Source organism: Siniperca chuatsi, linkage group LG3 (genome assembly GCF_020085105.1).
Source record: "Siniperca chuatsi isolate FFG_IHB_CAS linkage group LG3, ASM2008510v1, whole genome shotgun sequence".
NCBI lineage: Eukaryota > Metazoa > Chordata > Actinopteri > Centrarchiformes > Sinipercidae > Siniperca > Siniperca chuatsi.
The window spans coordinates 23,654,477-23,671,372 of NC_058044.1; the positions used below are offsets into that span (position 1 = coordinate 23,654,477).

General features: G+C 40.6%; 1 protein-coding gene across 1 annotated transcript; it reads left to right on the plus strand.

The window, feature by feature from the left end:
- Positions 1–3,439: 3,439 nt before the first annotated feature.
- b3gntl1 (UDP-GlcNAc:betaGal beta-1,3-N-acetylglucosaminyltransferase-like 1) lies at positions 3,440–16,896 on the plus strand. The gene is made up of 12 exons (XM_044190124.1): positions 3,440–3,964; positions 4,299–4,415; positions 4,532–4,631; positions 5,659–5,723; positions 6,394–6,459; positions 7,403–7,498; positions 10,366–10,461; positions 11,538–11,662; positions 14,379–14,514; positions 14,634–14,702; positions 14,906–14,980; positions 15,828–16,896. The coding sequence occupies exons 1-12, from the start codon at positions 3,875–3,877 to the stop codon at positions 15,906–15,908; spliced, it is 1,116 nt and encodes a 371-aa protein (XP_044046059.1). The 5' UTR covers positions 3,440–3,874; the 3' UTR covers positions 15,909–16,896.

Here is a 16,896-nt window from a genome sequence, read left to right on the forward strand (position 1 = left end):
CTTGTGGCCTTTCTTTCTTTGACGACACAATACCAAAAAGAGTTGAATACATTGAAATTGACAATGTTCTGATTGTCAACCACCATTCATAAAGAAAGCCACGCACAAACACGCACATGCACTAACATATCAAACAGGAACCAAGGCCAGAGTTTTAATTGAAACTGTATGTTGGTGCTGAACACAGGATGGAGTTGATATGATTGGTTTTGCTCATTGACCACTAGAGGGTAGTATTGACACAGTGTACAACTGTTTTTGCACCCTGCATGGTTTCTTTTCAGCTCTTTGGTCATAGGTGATTATTTTACACCTGGGATACAAAATGGATACAACTGTATGTCTGTTAGTGAAGCAAACCAGCTGTCAGCACACTTTAGGCTCCACAAAGTAGTACTGTAAACAATAGTTAAACAAAATCCAGCCAAACACTGCAGCAGCAGATTTCACTGATGATGATGGGTACACCTAACAAGCTCTAAAGAAAGGAAACTGATGCACAGTGCTGTAAACATCTTTCTTTCTAGCAGGACAATTAGCATTGCTTATGCAGGTACATCAAAGAAAGACCAGTATCTTGTGAAAAAAAAGAAAAGAAAATGACTTCACACTGCTCTTAAGACATTTATTAAATCAGCACATCAAACTAATGTTGTGGTCCCTGGGACCATGGAAGTTGGGCTTTTAGTTTTCCAGATACATTGTCATGGACTAAAGTCCTGGTCAAGGGGAAATGTTCCTGGCAGTATGGCCAGTTGTTGTGGAGATTTCTTCCTTCCTGCTGTGGCCCCTGTAGCCATCCTCAGCTGACAACATACAGTGTGTCTCCTATCTGTGTGTGTCTGCATGTGTTGCTGCACAGTTAAAATGACCGCAAACTCTCTCAAAAGGTCAAATACTCACACTTCCCAAAGCGAAACTAAATGAATGAAGTACATCCAGTCATGCCCATACCTCCAGACACACTCACACACTTCCCTTCTCTTTAATGTCTCTGCGTTTCTGTCCAAACAAAATCAAGTGCAGTGTGATCACAGATCTAAACAGCTGCAATCTCGACCTCCAACCCCGTGTGCACATTTTAAATGCAGCATCGCCATGTGGTGTTGATTTGGTGGAGGAAGGGAAGTAAACAGGCAGTTTAAAGTGAATGATTGTGAGAACAGTTGCGGAAAGTGAGTGCAGAATATTTTCTGTTGCAAAAGTATATCGGAGATCCTGTGGACCTGCAGTGCAAGGAACTGAACAAACTTCACAGCCACAGTCAGAACAGACTCAGAGGGACTCATAACCTCAACCTGAACCTCTAAGATTGAAACATCTGAGTAATATAATTGTCTTTTAGTTAATCATGCATGGCTGTCTGCCATCTCTATTAGTCAGAAATTAGCATCTGGTTTGCCTCACCGGCCCACTGCAATACTCCAGTGAGGATAAATGGATGGTTTCTCGAAAGACAGTAACACAAATGTGTAATAATTCCTTTGTTAGCTATTTCCATAAGAGTACACAAACACAGTATTTATCATAACTAACCTGTTTAGCAGGTGTGTGTGTGTGTGTGTGTGTGTGTGTGTGCTGTTGCATCTGTACAGTGAGGCCAAATCTTCTCTTTCCATTTACCGTGCACTCAAGCATGAGAGAATAATTCCTGATCTTGGCCCCCGGTCTGTTGCCCCCCCTGGAGCTGTTGTTCCTGGCCTGCAGTGAGACATGCGTCCAATTTAAAGACGCATTCAAAACGATAAATTAAGCTTAGTCTGATCAAGATGCTGCTGCAATGTGGTAACAATTATTCTGCAGCACAATCTCCAAACTACATCCTGTCTGAGTGGTGCCCTGATTAAGGAGGATTGTAAAATGCAGGACTTCATTAAAAATATCTCGGGACTTAAGCCAGAGAAGGGAGAGTTTATGTGTTTCTAAAATGGGTAACACAGAAGTTAAGCAGCTTACGTTCCTCTAGGCTTCTGTCTTTTTTTATTGCTCATGAATCGTTTTGTCAGGACACAAACAAAAAAAGAACACATGAGGATTAATGTGACAATAACAGGGGGATTTGGCCATCTGTACTCTGGAAGTACTGTAGATCTAATGGGTAACAGAGTTTGGATCTTTCATAATCCAGGACCGATGTTGTTTGATTCCTGACTCAGATCATGACTTCAGCTGTTGGATCATCCCTGCTTCTTCAGCTGTGTGCTGTGATGTTTATTTCGTTGTTACAGTAACTATAGTCATTGTACATTTAAATACTAATCACTGAGAACGCCTCACACAATCTGATACAACACCTGGAGCTGGTACAGTAGCACAGAAGATACCATTAAACACACTGCATTGAACCTGTTACCTGCTTTTGGTTGGAACACAGTCTCTCTCTCTCTCTCTCTCTCTCTCTCTCTCTCTCTCTCTCTCTCTCTCTCTCTCTCTCGTTATTCATTTACTTTCCTTTCTGAGAGAAAATGAAAACGATGGTCAAAAACAATATTTCAGCCCATCCTGTTTTTCTGTCTGCTCACCAAGACAAACCTCCCATGCTGCAGCTGCCAACATCAACACAAAAAAACACACTGATCTGGTTCCCTATTCAATACTACCAGAAAGCAAGAGAGAGCTGCACTGTTACATGTCATCAGAAATGAGTCTGACCAAACAAAACAAGGAAAGACAGAAAAAGAGAACAGTTTCATTCAAAGAGTATTTGTTTTAAGAATCCCGAATGATCTGAAATTTACTTTGAAATTACATTTTAAAAAACTACAAACATTCGTGGCGTTAGCAGACTCTCACCACACTGTAGTTGTCCTTCTCAATAAGCCAAATATATGGTATTGTTGTCCTGATGGAAACTCATTATTGAAACTACAGTTTAAGCCATTTTAAACTGTGTTTTATAAACTGTAGCTGCTGTATTCATTTTTTACTGACCTTCAGTAATGAATAAAAAAAAATGAAATAATAGTTGTTGTATACAACCACCTGTTATCAGGTGAATGAAATACCATAATTAGATCACATAACAACTGAACAATCTCCATGAGAACTGTTCAAACTCCACCCACTGATGAAGGCCACGAGATGTGGCTGAAAGCTCTGAAAAACTTCCAGTAAGTGGACCTTGTGCTAAGAATTCTTTGTCAAAATAATGAATACTGACTAACAAAATAGAAATGATAGGACACATAATGGCCACACAAGGTGTCAGGGACATTTTTGAACATTAATGATGATTTTTTTCAGTTTTAAAATGGGAATAGTCCACATTGTGCTTCATTTGTTGTTTTGAAATGTCCAATTCTTATTATCTTACGATATATTTTTGGAGAGAATGAGAGAAAAGCAAGAATTCGTGTTAACAGCTTTTTCCTCTGAATATACAAATAATCGAAGCCAGAAAACTATTTTACACGTTGTCGGAGACGTCACTATTCCAGGTGATTGACGGTGAGTTACAGCGAATCCGGTGTCTGTCCGTGTTTTCCACGAGCCAATGAGCGTCTGGAATTAATTGTTTCCGGAAGTTGTGAAGCTGTTATCCACGCTGCAAGCTTAGCCTACACATTCAGCGAAAAATGTTACATTGACCGTCACTAAAATGTCCAGAACACCTTTCAAGAGACGCTCTTTGTTGGCTTGGATCCATTTCATATAGAGAACAGTTACAAAATGAGTGTTAACTGACATTTTTATTCACGCGGGTCATTTCCTCGTCACCGACAACGTCTTTCTAAACGTCCATCCGATTTACCTTCATTGTTTTCAGCCATTTCTTACCTCGCATATTTAACCGGCTAAACCGAGGTCAGACGTCGATTAACGGCTGTTTCGTTGCCCAGAAAAGTAGCAGAAGGACGGGGGCTCAGAGGCTGACATGAACCCACCGAAGCGGCTCCGCACCACAGAACATGAAGCGGAAACGGCGACAGGCGGGCAGGAGGAGGAGAGGAGTGCAGTGGATGTGGTGGGTGATAGACTGGCACTCTCCTATACACAGCTAACTGATGTAAAGGAGAATATACAGCAGAAGGCAGTGTTTTGGATGTGGTCAGTTGAATCAGGTTGCTGCACATTGCTTAGGTCTTAAGCACTGGCATGCTGTAGATTTGAAGCTATTTATTAAATTAACTTAATGACTTTTTCTGTGCACCATAATGTGTGTCACAGTTTTGCGCATTTTCCAAATTAACTCCCTGAACTGATTATATTATCCTTGATCCTTGGTTATTCATGGCTACTCATGCATTAATTAATTGCACTGACTGTAAAACCTCTCTGTGTGTGTCTTCTGTGCTCAGAGTATTGTCATGCCAATGTACAATGCATCCTGTTGGCTGGATGAATGTCTGCAGGCCATATTACACCAAGACTTCGCTGGAACCACGGAGCTCTCTGTCTTTGACGACGCAAGCACTGTAAGTTTCTTTGTTTGCATATTTACGCATGTGAATCTGAAGACCTCAGTTGAAGTTCGAATTCTGTGTGTGTGTGTGTGTGTGTGTGTGTGTGTGTGTGTGTGTGTGTTCTTTAGGATGACTCCAGGAAAGTGGTGGAAAGTTGGAGGAAGAGGCTGGAGGCGAGGGGCATCTCATTAGTGATCTCCGGCCACAACTCTGCGCAACCCAGAGGAGGTCAGTAGACTTTTAGGTTGTTGATCAGCAATCAATTTCCAGTCCTGATTGGATTGTCTTGTCAAACTGTGACTTCAGCAGTTCATTGAATATGTAAAGCCAGATAGGCTGAATGAAAGAATAGACAAACGAAAGGAAATTTTAGGGAAAAAATGTCCATAAATTCTGCAAAACTTAAACGTAAACTGCCTATAATTTAAGATGAAAGTTCATTCTACACAAACAACTCAGGGTCCGCTTACTAGCTTTTTTGATTATAAAGTTTTACTTATTTACTTTTAAAGCACTCTTTGGTCTGGCTCCAGCATAAATTTGTGAGCTTTGGTGCCCATATGTACCTGCACCAACCTACAACCTACTAAAAACAAATTTTTATAAATTTGCCTTTCTGCATTAACTCACTTATGTCATGTCACTTTTAGACTCTTCTTTGTTTTGTCCGAGTCATTTCTGCTACTTTAATCTTTTTCTTTTCTGTTTTGTTTCTTCTGTGCAGCACTTTGTAACTTTGTTGTGAAAAGTGCTATACATTAGTATATTAACAAGTGACGTATTCGTCCTAGTCTCTAATAATAGTGTTGGTACTCTGTGTGCTCAGCATAGAGACAGTACATTAAGACCCCCACCCCCACAGTTGTGGACAACCATCAGTTGGACACCAGAGAGTTAATGATATCAGTCACTGGATCAGCAAGATTGTAAAAATATTTTAATGTTTAGTTTTATATTCTTCTGATTAACCAGAACCAGGAAGAACAATGTTTGACAAACTAAAACAGCATGATGATCACTGTGATGCCTCATGCATGCTGTCTCATGCATGTGAGTGGCATGCCCTTTACTGTTGCATTTTTTGGTTTAACATTTTGAAAATGACATTGTTTATTGGTTGAATATGATAATTACTAACACATGGCCAAATGGAAATAGTTAGCACACAGAGGCATATACAAATGCAAGAGTATACACACACACACCCACACACATGCACAGAGACATAAACATACACTGTTCCTTTGTCTTTCAGTGGGATATGCAAAGAATAAGGCAGCTTCTCAGAGTTGTGGGCAATACTTGTGCTTTCAGGATGCGGTAAGTTTATGTATGTGTGTGTGTGTGTGTGTGTGTGTCAGACAGCGCATGTTTCATTTCCCTATCCAGATGTCTTTCATAACACATACAGTAGTGAGTCAAAACTAATTAGATCATATTGGTTTGTCCAAATATAAACTCTGTACATAGACACATTCACACACAGACCTCAGCAGCTCAGTGACTAATGAGCTGAGAGCAGCGTTTGATATATATGTGTTTTATGTGTATATGTCCATATGAGTGGCAGCTCTGTCTTTGAAACAGTGCTTTGTAGTTGCTCGTCTGAAGGCTTAATTCTCAAAACTACAAATTAAAGGCCACATTATCTGAGTTTGTGATCTCTGTTCAGAGTAGTTTTTTAACTGCTTGAGTCATACAATATGCCAAAGACTCTTTCCTGCTAATGTACCTTTTGCCAGAATGAATGACTCAATGATAATAAAATTGCTTTCACAGAAAACAGTCATCTTCTTCTGTTTGTTCTCTTGCAATCTTTTTTATAAGTAATAAGTAAGTAAAATAAGGCAAAGTAAAACCTAAACTGAACAGATATGATTAGAACTGTTCCTTAAAAGAACCTAATGTGTATTTGTTGTTACATGGTGCTAAATACTTACTATAAGTAACATGTCGTATGTGTTTGAACTGATATTTTTTTGTACTCCAGGATGACGTTATGTTGCCCCAAAGAGTTCGTCTGCAGTATGAGTCGTCTGTCCTCCACCCAAACTCTGTAAGTTCTCCCTCAAGTATGTGCTTACTCACTTCCTTCCCTCTCTGTTGCACTCTGCCTTCACCCCTCCTCTCCTCCTCACATCTCTCCCTCCCCTTCCCTTTCTCTCTCTCTCCCTGACCATGTGACCAATCCCTCCCTTAAAATGAAAAATATTCATGTTGTTTGTGTGTATGTGTGGGTGAGTGAGTGAGTGAGTGAGTGAGTGAGTGTGTGTGTGTGTGTGTGTGTGTGTGTGTGTGTGTGTGTGTGTGTGTGTGTGTGTGTGTGTGTGTGTGTTTCCATGCAGTTGGCATGCAGAACAGTGTGCGTATCCGGTGTTGATGCTTTCTGTGGCCTGCCAGGTCAGAGGTTAAAGGTCGTGTGTGTGAGGGAAGTGAGGGAGACAGCATGGAGACAGCAGGCTTGCTGCCCTGCACAAACAACCTGCCTCTTTCTGTTATGGCTGTAATATTTTATGGTTCTGGATAAAAATATTGTCCTCTGCTTAGTTTTTCAGTTGTGAATAACATCTCTCTATCTTGCTATACATTACTAGGACTTGGACTAAACTAACTATTATTTTCATCATTGCTTACTCTGCAAATAATTGTCTTGATTAATTGATTAATGGCCTATAAAATGTCAGAAATATTTATTAGATATATTATATGATCTATTTATATATTGACTACTTGCTTCAAATTAATACAAACATCTGAACAAAAATTATAACTTAAAGAATGTAAACATTGATATTGTCAGACTGTTTAAGCTTAAATAAACCTTTATTCTGAAAGCTTACCACTTTGCAGCTTAACACGGAGCCATTAAAACAAAACTTACTAGTTACTTCTATGAAATAAAATTGAAATAAAATTGCTGCGAATGTTTTCAATGTTTCCTGGAAAGAAAATATTTTTCATGCTCATATGGTGTAAGTGTCTGTGTGTTTTCACGATAGCTGATTGGCTGTAAGGTTCAAAGGGTTCCAGAGGGATCTACTGAGCGTTACACTCGCTGGATCAACACAATCAGTCCGGATCAGCTCATGACACAGGTAAAACACCAGCAGCTCTGCACAGCATGTGTGTATGCTGCACACATACTATGTCTGTGAATGTGTGTGTTTGTGTGTATGTGAGAGGTCATGTGCCAGGCAGCAGGCAGGTCAGACAGAAACAGAATACGTACCTACCATCCACAGTTTCCACGGAAATGTGGCAGTGGACTGGATGGAGGATGCAGCATCACTCCTGACCTCTCTGTCCATCTCTGTCCCACCAGAGGAAACAGGTCACACTGCCAGCTGGTGGAAAAGTTCATTTTGCAGAAGTACTGCAAGCTTACAGAGTGTTTCTGTATCAACTCATCCTGCTGTAGACATGTTTAGATATAGTGCTCACTGTACTGCACTGCTGTGTGAACGTTGCCACATATTTACATCACTGAAGACAACAATATTGCTCGCCATCAGCTTCTGCACTGCACCAGATTGGATTTCGTAAGAAATTGTTTTATGGCCCAAAACAGAAAATGGCTGCTGTTCCTCCAGAGCAGGTGGAGCTGGAGTTTCCTGCTGTGGCAGATGGTGAAATGAATGAAGATGGTAAGTTGTGAATGGTCAGGATCCAAGTGTCATCTGCCGTGTCTCTCAGCCAAGTCACGGCAGAAATGTATGACTGCATTATTGCCTAATTAGACCATCTTGGATAACAAAAATAATGGTAATGTGACCCAGCAAACTGATAACATTGTCCTTACACTGACATAGTGTTGGCATGCTAACTTGGTACTGCAATAATATGCGGTAATAAAACTGCAGTATTACAATGCATTTGGCAATACTGATGTCAATGTTGTTTGCACATTTTACAAATCAGAAAATTGCCGATATAAATATAAGGTGTTGAGTGAAAATCTTTACCTTCTACTTTTACAGCTAATACTTTCAACATATTAAATTGTCACATTAATATATATAAAAGTAAAACCACTGACAGTATTTCTATTTATGTAGAGACGGAAGTCAACTGTTGATGTCTGAACAAAACACACTGTCACCAAGGATACAAGACAACCTGGACCCACTCTCTCTAACACACACACACACACACACAGAGAGAGAGTCTGCATAACTCCTTAGCAGACATTCCAGGATATTTATGTGATATTAAGTTTCATGGAGCATGAGAATGAGATCATACATTGATTCTGCAGGCTTAAAAGCAGCTCCTTTTCCGTCCCCTTCTCTTTTCTTCCCTTTATCTGCCTTTACTTTCATTTTCTGGGTAAAGAAATAGAATCTAACTATGTTAAACCAGAGATTCACACAGGGTGGTGCTCGTTAACTTGATCCAGAGCTGGAGTGTTCATCTGCAGGACGTTAGATATGGTTATCCCAAACCTTCCCTATCCCACTGATTTCTCACATTCTCTCTCTCTCTCTCTCTGTTCCCTGGTTTCCCAGAACTCATTCTTATTCCTTTTATTCATGCTTTTGGCCACAATTTACATCTGCAAAATGTTGCAATATTACAACAGAAGGGAGAGAAGTTGTAGGTGGACACACACACACACACACAACTCACACACTCGCTAGATTCTGTCCAGCTGTTCGACTGGCTAATTCCAGATGTTTTTCACAATTTTCTTCATCTGCGATACATTTCAGTTATGCAGTAGTATTCCACTTTAACCAACAACAGTCACACACACATTCACATCTACACACATATGCAAAGTAACGTAGTTGGATGAAGAAACAGATCAACCTGGAATGACCCTTAGATTCCAAACGCAACAACACAACTGTACAGAACACACACACACACACACACACACACACACAGGAAAGGAGGAACAAGAAGGGCTGGGGGGTCTGAGAGAGGGTGGGTAGCAGTGGAACGAATGAGTGTGGGGTGTAAAAAGAGAAAGAAATATAGAGGCCATAATATGGTCCTGGTGTATTAAAGAGGTTGTGGTTAGAAAGAGAAGGAGAGGCCAAAACAAACTCATTAGTTAAAAATCACGTGTGAGAGGATGGAAGTGTGTATCCTTCCCCTGCACTCAGGAAGCGCACACTTCTGAAAGAAAGCACATGCGACTGCACTCTAACCTGTATAGTTTGCAGGATTAGAAGCTCTGCAGAGTCCTTCTTCATTTGGCAGTTTGTTCCTGAAAGCCAAATGAGGAAATTTCCCCGAGCCATCCGCCAAATCCTGGTCAGGTTTTAGCTGATTTGGATGTTGTGTTCTCTCTCTGCTACAAGAAATTCCTTTATTTTTAAAGTCCAGCTGAAATAAAATGCTGTTTCCTGCACGCGTGTGTGAGAGAGCTTGTTGAGAGATAACTGCAGGGGATTAATCTAATTGCACATCCTGGGACCTCAGGATTTGATTGTGGAAGCCCAAGTGCGGGCTGGTTTGCATGTTTACAGTAAACATGAAGAGATATTTAACTTTATTTATACTCACAGCATCTAATACTATGTTTTCAGGTGTTCTGGCTGTGCTGTAGTTTCTCTTAATTTCTCATTTCTACAACCTTGTTTTTGAGTGTTTAATGTCATATTTGCTGTTCCTCAACATAACCCTCAAAACTCACTGTAGAATGGAATGGGAGACAGTTCTTTCACCACCATCATCATCACAACACCAAATGAGGGAATATCTTTTGGAAGAATGGTGTCCATCCCTCCAGTAGGGTTCAGAGACTTTGTTAAAGAGCATTAAAGCTATTCTGGAGGCTTGTGGTGGCCCAACACTTTACTAACAGACTTTATGGTGGCTATTACTGTAATGTGAATGTTTTTGTTCTTACCTTGTGCCCACAGGTCACAGTATTATGTAACTGACAACATGTGATTTCTGGATTGTATATGTCCCTGTGTTCTGTGTTATAGTCTAGGTTGTTCTTGTGTCTCAGGTGTACACGTCTCATGGGCCCACTGTCATCATGCCGACATGGTTCTGCTCAAGGAACTGGTTCCTGAAGGTTGGTCCGTTTGACGAGGGAGGTAAGGTGAGAGTTCACATCCAAACTATTCCCAAGGAGTCCAAGCATCAATCCATCCTCAGATAGGCTCCATTTTCTGTCCACGTTCACACCACAGATTTGTTCAGTGATTTGTTTTGCTGTTGTGTCCATTGACAGCCGTTTCCCTCAGTTAGAGAAACAACTGACCAATCAGAGCTTGCTAAGTGTGTTTAAGAATAGGGATGTCACATTCCTACATAGATAGCTAGCTATATAGGTACATTCATGAAAAATAGTGACAGAAAAATAGCAACAAGTGTGGATGAGAATAATGCAGCTGTATAACTTCGGTTTAAAAATATAACAACTCTACTGATTTAGCATTATGTTCACAGTGGACAGTTTTTAAAAAAAGGATCAAAATCCATGCAGCAGAATCGGAGACATTGTCTTTTTTCATTCCATTCATTCTTCTTTCTTGTCAAAACTGCTTTCTAACTCCACACCCCCAGATAATTTTCAAACATGTAGTCTTCAGACCCAACCGTTTATCAGATTTTGGTCTTTTTATAAAAATGTTTTCACATATGCAGTAGTACTCTGTAAACACACTTTGATGTGTAAAATCGGTGGAGGTCCCCTTTAAAGCAACATATTTTTATTGATCTATGTGAAAAACATTAAGTTAACTGCACCTAGCAACTGCTATCACAGCTTCTCTGTCAGCTGAAAATGACATTGGTGGACAGATACATCAGTTTCTATTGACTGGTTGGGGCAAAATGTCCCCATCCTCCCAACAAGAAATCAGCTAACATGAACACAATGTCAGGCTGAGTGAATGAAGTGAAAAGAAAAGGCAATTCAGTCGATAATCAGGCTACTAAAATGTTTATTTAATCAACAAAATTTTGGACCCACTCTAACTTCACTTCATTTATATTATCTCCTTACCTAAGCAGACCCAGCCACCATCACCAAAAACTGAACCTGACCATAGATAGTTCTGCCTGAACTTGCCCAAGCTCCATTAGCACCTCAAATTTCTAATATAGAAATGTATTATAGATATTAACAGTCATCTCCAACCATTATTTCACAATCTACTTCCTCCTCTCCAGGGAGTCCCAGAGGACTTGCTCTTCTTCTACCAGAGTATTCGTCAAGGAGGGGGCGTGGCCAGAGTCGACCAGTGCCTGCTGGTGTACCGTTACCACGAGAAGGCCACCACACACTCTGTTACCGAGTCAGTCTCGCCGTACACCCCTTCCCCTGCTCAGCTACACTCACACACGCACACTTGGACACAGTGTTGATCCTCGACCAACTCACAGCTGCCTGCCACTGACATCCCAGATTTTCTCAGGGCTCGATACCCCCACACACAAATATGCACACACACACAGACACATGTTTTTCGTAATCTTGAGTTCTTCTTCAGAATATGTTTTTGAAATTCCAGGCACTTTCCCAGCATATGAATCAGGAATTTAAACCTGTTTTCTTCTCTCTGTGGCATGTTCACTATCTCTCAAACACTGTCTGGAGGGAATCGGATCTTGTCGTGAACCGTGTTTGAGATGGTGTGTGTGTGTGTGCGTGTGTGTGTGTGTGTGTGTGGTCTGACACTCCTGCTGTTGCCTGTGCTTCAGCAAGGTCATGTAGTGTCTGCAGGTGTGTGTGTGCCTCAAAATGTAAAACACACCAAAGAAGAAGGTCTTTCCTGCCTTCCCTCTCACCATACCTCCCTCCCTTTCATCCCCTCTTTCCTGTTATCCCTCCTTCCTTTCCTCCTTCCTTCCTTCCTTCCGCCCCTCGTCCCCTGCGCCTGTCCACTGCTCGTATATCTGCCTGTGTTGACGCACTCCTTCACCGATCATCCTCCTCTCTGTCTTCATCTATCATCTGTCTATTTTTGGATGTCTATTTCAAGCTCGCCTTGCCTACTTTCCACTCTCCCCCACTTTTTGTCACCCTTTATCATCCACAGCCTACCTACTTCCTCTTTTTAGTCGAATGAAACCATCATCTTCTTTCTGACACACACACACACACGCAATTGTAGAGGCTATATCAGTGAGGTGAGAAGTGTGTTTTTAAAAAAGTTAAGATGGTGCCAAAGAGTAACTGAGATGAGATACTTCTTAACACAGAAAGGCTGTGTTTATAAATGTGTATGTGTGTGCACCCATTGTGTATGTGAATCTATACCAGAGTGCGTGAAAGTGTGTTTGTCTTTTGATCTGTAGGGTATTAGGAGGATGAAGGCTTCAGTATGTGTATACAGATAGTTTGTAGTAAATCTCTGCCATGTCTTAGAATCAAAGCCTGTATAGAGAATGTACGGAAAAGCAATGTGGTGACCACCCGCGTTCCGCGATGGTGGTGGGTTTGGGTTTGTTTGTCATATGAGGCCCACAGTAAGACCCAGTAGGGCTCTCACATCAGGAGATGAGAGTGGAGCATGTCCTGTATATGTGTGTGTGTGTGTGTGTGTGTGTGTTTGTGTTTATGTGTGTATGTGTGAGAGAGTTGAGAGTGGGGAGGAAGGGGTTAAGATCATGAGTAGACCAAGAAGACATATATCTAAGTATAAAGGTGAGTGTGAGAGTGTGTGTGTGTGTGTGTGTGTGTGTGTGTGTGTGTGTGTGTGTGTGTGTGTGTGTGTGTGTGTGTGTGTGTGTGTGAGGCCTGTGTACAGCTGTGCATATCAGTCAAGGTGCAGGCAACAGGAAAACAAGCTCATTTAAAACAGGCGTATTTTTTCCATCCACTTCGACAATCAGATCGTAGTTTATCAAAATTCAGTCATAGTTCTTATTAAATGCAGTGAATGCTTTTGGAAAATGAATTTGAGGAGATTATGGTCTAATACTAAAAGGATCATTCTGATTTATTGCAATTTGGGTCTTATTTTTGTGGTTTTATCTTTCATTTCTTTCATTTGCGATAATATTGTACTCATCAAAGTAATTGCTGAGATTGGGGAATTTGGTGACTTCACTAAAACTGATGAGCAAAAAACATGATCAGACAGGCTGTAAATAAACCATCAATTTAGCCAAATGATCTAAACCACTTCATTTGGAGGTGAAAGTGAGTGCACCTGAAATGTCAGTAATAATAATTTATTGCACAAGAAAACTGTGCACACAACTATAGAAAGTTGGTATGTAAGCTGGTGAATTATTAGAATGGACAGTCTGGGTAACAATTTTAACGTTTGGCTTAATTTTCTCTTCCAAATAAGTTTGTCTAACCTGGGAGTTTACTTTTTTTACTTTTCTGAACATTTAGCAATGTCATGTTCCCAAATCTCCGCAAATTTACTCGGTAAATACAATCTTATTACTGAGAGAGACGATGGCCAAAACTTAAGAATAAGACCTAAAATGTAAATGTAAACTGCAATTATCCTTTAAAGAAATAGTTTGGGGAATTCACTTATTTGCTTTCTTGTCAAGAGTTAGATGAGAAGATTGATACCACTGTCATATCTGTACGCAGTAAGTCCCTGTAGTCTTGTCACCAACCACCAGAGACTCCAGGAAGTCACTACTCCCAGCCATGAAATAGTCCAGCACATAACCCCCGTGAAACCACAACTTGACGTTTTTACACTTCGGTATTTGTGGAGAGTAAACAAACAAGATATAACTTGTTGATTAGTGAGCTTTAGAAGTGCTGATAGTTGGATTTTGTCACCTTTGGACAGAGCCAGGTTAGTTGTTTCTCCCTTTTTCCAGTCTTTATGCTAAGCTAAGCTAACCATCTCCTGACTGTGATTAGTTTAAGACCCCATTTACACCCGAGTCACCTCAAAAAGCAAAATAGCAATAACATTGTTTTCACACTAAATTAAATTAACAATCTTGACTCAGGCCTACAGACAGCATCTCTAATTTTAAGCTTGTTCTCCACCTCCTTCTGTGTCCATCCTCTGATCCTCTACTCATCTCCAGGGAAACCATTTGGAAGCTTCGAGTGGACTTCCTGCAAGAGAGAGTTCTCAGCCAATGGGAGAGCTTCACCATATGGAACGCTGGGAAACAGGGCCGGAAGCTGTACCGATGCCTCAGTCCGACCAATCAGAAGAAGGTATGTTACCTCCAGCTATGTAGTCGGATGTGAGATACTAGCCAAATTAGCGGAAAGAACTGGTGAAAAAAGAGAGGTATGTGTGCCAGCTGTCATCACCATTCTGATTCATTTGTCAGGTGAAGGCTTTCTGTGATGTCGATGAGAACAAGATCCAGAAAGGCTTTTACACATATGAGGAATCCAAGGTGAGATCAACCAATGTGAATACTAAGTACAACAGGTTTATTGTGATTCAGTGTAAGCAGGGCCTAGGATATTAGCTTTAAAAGCTATGATTCAAATGAATGTCACCCAACCACTTTTGTCCTGTGAACTGGATTTCTATGAAGCTTATGTCCAACAATGATATGTAGTTTGTGTGTCTCTCTCTCTGTTGATGTCCCTCCAGCAAAGACCTAAGCCAAAAATCCCGATTCTGCACTACAAAGACGCCTCCGCCCCCTTCATTATCTGTGTTAAACTGGTGAGCAGAAAGCGTGTTTGTGTGTTGTATGTTTGCTGTTTCTGACCGTCTGTCCCTCAGGTCTGTAATCTAAGTTAACGACATAATGATCAAGGGCGTGTGCCCGGCACAGGACATAACACACACACACAAAGAAAGAAGTCAGGAAATGGGTAGAGACAGCAGCCTGATCTTTGATCACATGATGCTTGTACAAACATCTGATGTTTTTGCCACTGTTCAGTTTTATATATTTTGTCCTCCAAAATTCTGGCAGTAATTTTCCTTTTCCTAAGATAATGACATTCTCTTTTTATTCATTTTGTATTAATATACAATAACGGACACACACAGCTGTTCTGGCTGCCAAATCACTAATTGCCTATTTACCACCTAGCTAGACTCGGACATCAAATCTAGAGTGACCCCACCTACGGGGGCTACTAATTGCTCAATTATGGGAATTGGGAGTCAGAGGACAAAGAGACCTGGAGTCAATCATTCTCTCTCTCTCGTTCTCTATGACTGACACACACACACACACACACAAACACCTGGACCCAATCACAAGTTTTTTTATACCCAGATGTCAAATGACTATAATTAACAGATATACAATTCATTTGAACTTTTTGAACATTTTCCATGGTTAAACCTAGTGTACTGTTGGTGAGTCGGAATCTCTGTATATAATCTTTGACTTTAGTTCTGTACAGTTAAAACAAAGGATGTTCATTAAAAAGACAAAGCAAATGGAAAAAGGAAAATAATAATTCTTCTTATGCTTCATTTTGTGTGGAAATTTTAACCATCCACCATGTTTTTTGTTCCTGTTGTTTCTCACATGTTGTTGTCGTTACATCTGTAGGACATGACAGAAGGCGTTCTGGAGGAAAACCTCAACTCTTTGCAACTAAAGGAAGGAATAGATTACTACCATTTCAACTGACTCCTCAGAGTGATGTAGAGAAGACAAGAGGAGCCCTGCAGCTTTAACAGGCTAAGAGGAATGCAGAGGACTGGATTACTCACACACATACACACAAACTGAGGGATAGGCAGGTGATAACAGGAAAAGAGTGAACTGAACACTTGGCAAGAGTCAATGACAATACCAGGACAAGGGAAAGAGAAGGCTTTAATGTGTTTGAAGTGTTAAAAGATGCTTTTTATGTGCGGGAAAGAATGTGAAAATGTTCAAGTTCTCAAAGTTTTACTTTGCAAAGTTGACGGAACAGCTGATAAAGGCACAACAGCCCTGATTTCTCTGCCTCACAGCACTGGGATAGTTACTGTTGCTAGATGAGAAGACCGATACCGCTCTCATATCTGTACAGTAAATACGAAGCTACAGCCAGGAGAAACTTAGCTTAGCTTAGCACAAAGAAACAGAGGGTTATGTGCCGGACTATCTTTTGGTCGGGTGCAGTTAGTCCAGGTTTTTGTTCATTTTCACACGTCGGTTTTTGTACGGATTAAACAAACTACAGTAGATACAACATGTTAGTTTGTAGATGCTGGTCGGCGGATTTTGTTACCTTTAGATGGAGCCAGGCTAGTCGTTTCCCCCTGTTTCCAGTCTTTGTGCTAAGCTAACTATCTTCTGGCTGTAGCTTCATATTTAACTGATAGATATGAGAGTGGTGTTGATATTCGCATTTAATTATAGGCAAGAAAGGGAATATGTGTAATTCCCCTAATGTCCAACTACTCCTTTTTAGAAGCTTGAACATGGGTGTTTATGGTAATAGAAGTTATCATAACCTGACCTAGAGTTTAAAGATATGGCAAGAAAGAAAAGGTGGAGGGATGATTTGGTAATTTAATTCTAAAGAAATTCAATTATTTTACTCTTTGGAGGACATCTATTTATCATACAAAAGGACATGACAATTGCCAATGTTGACCATTGGAGGAATAAAATGTGTGTTTTCTAA

Coding starts and splice junctions, on each gene's coding strand:
- b3gntl1 (XM_044190124.1), top strand. CDS start 3,875: ATGAACCCACCGAAGCGGCTCCGCACCACAGAACATGAAGCGGAAACG. Junction 4,416..4,531: donor TCTTTGACGACGCAAGCACT/GTAAGTTTCTTT, acceptor TGTGTTCTTTAG/GATGACTCCAGGAAAGTGGT. Junction 7,499..10,365: donor CGGATCAGCTCATGACACAG/GTAAAACACCAG, acceptor CTTGTGTCTCAG/GTGTACACGTCTCATGGGCC.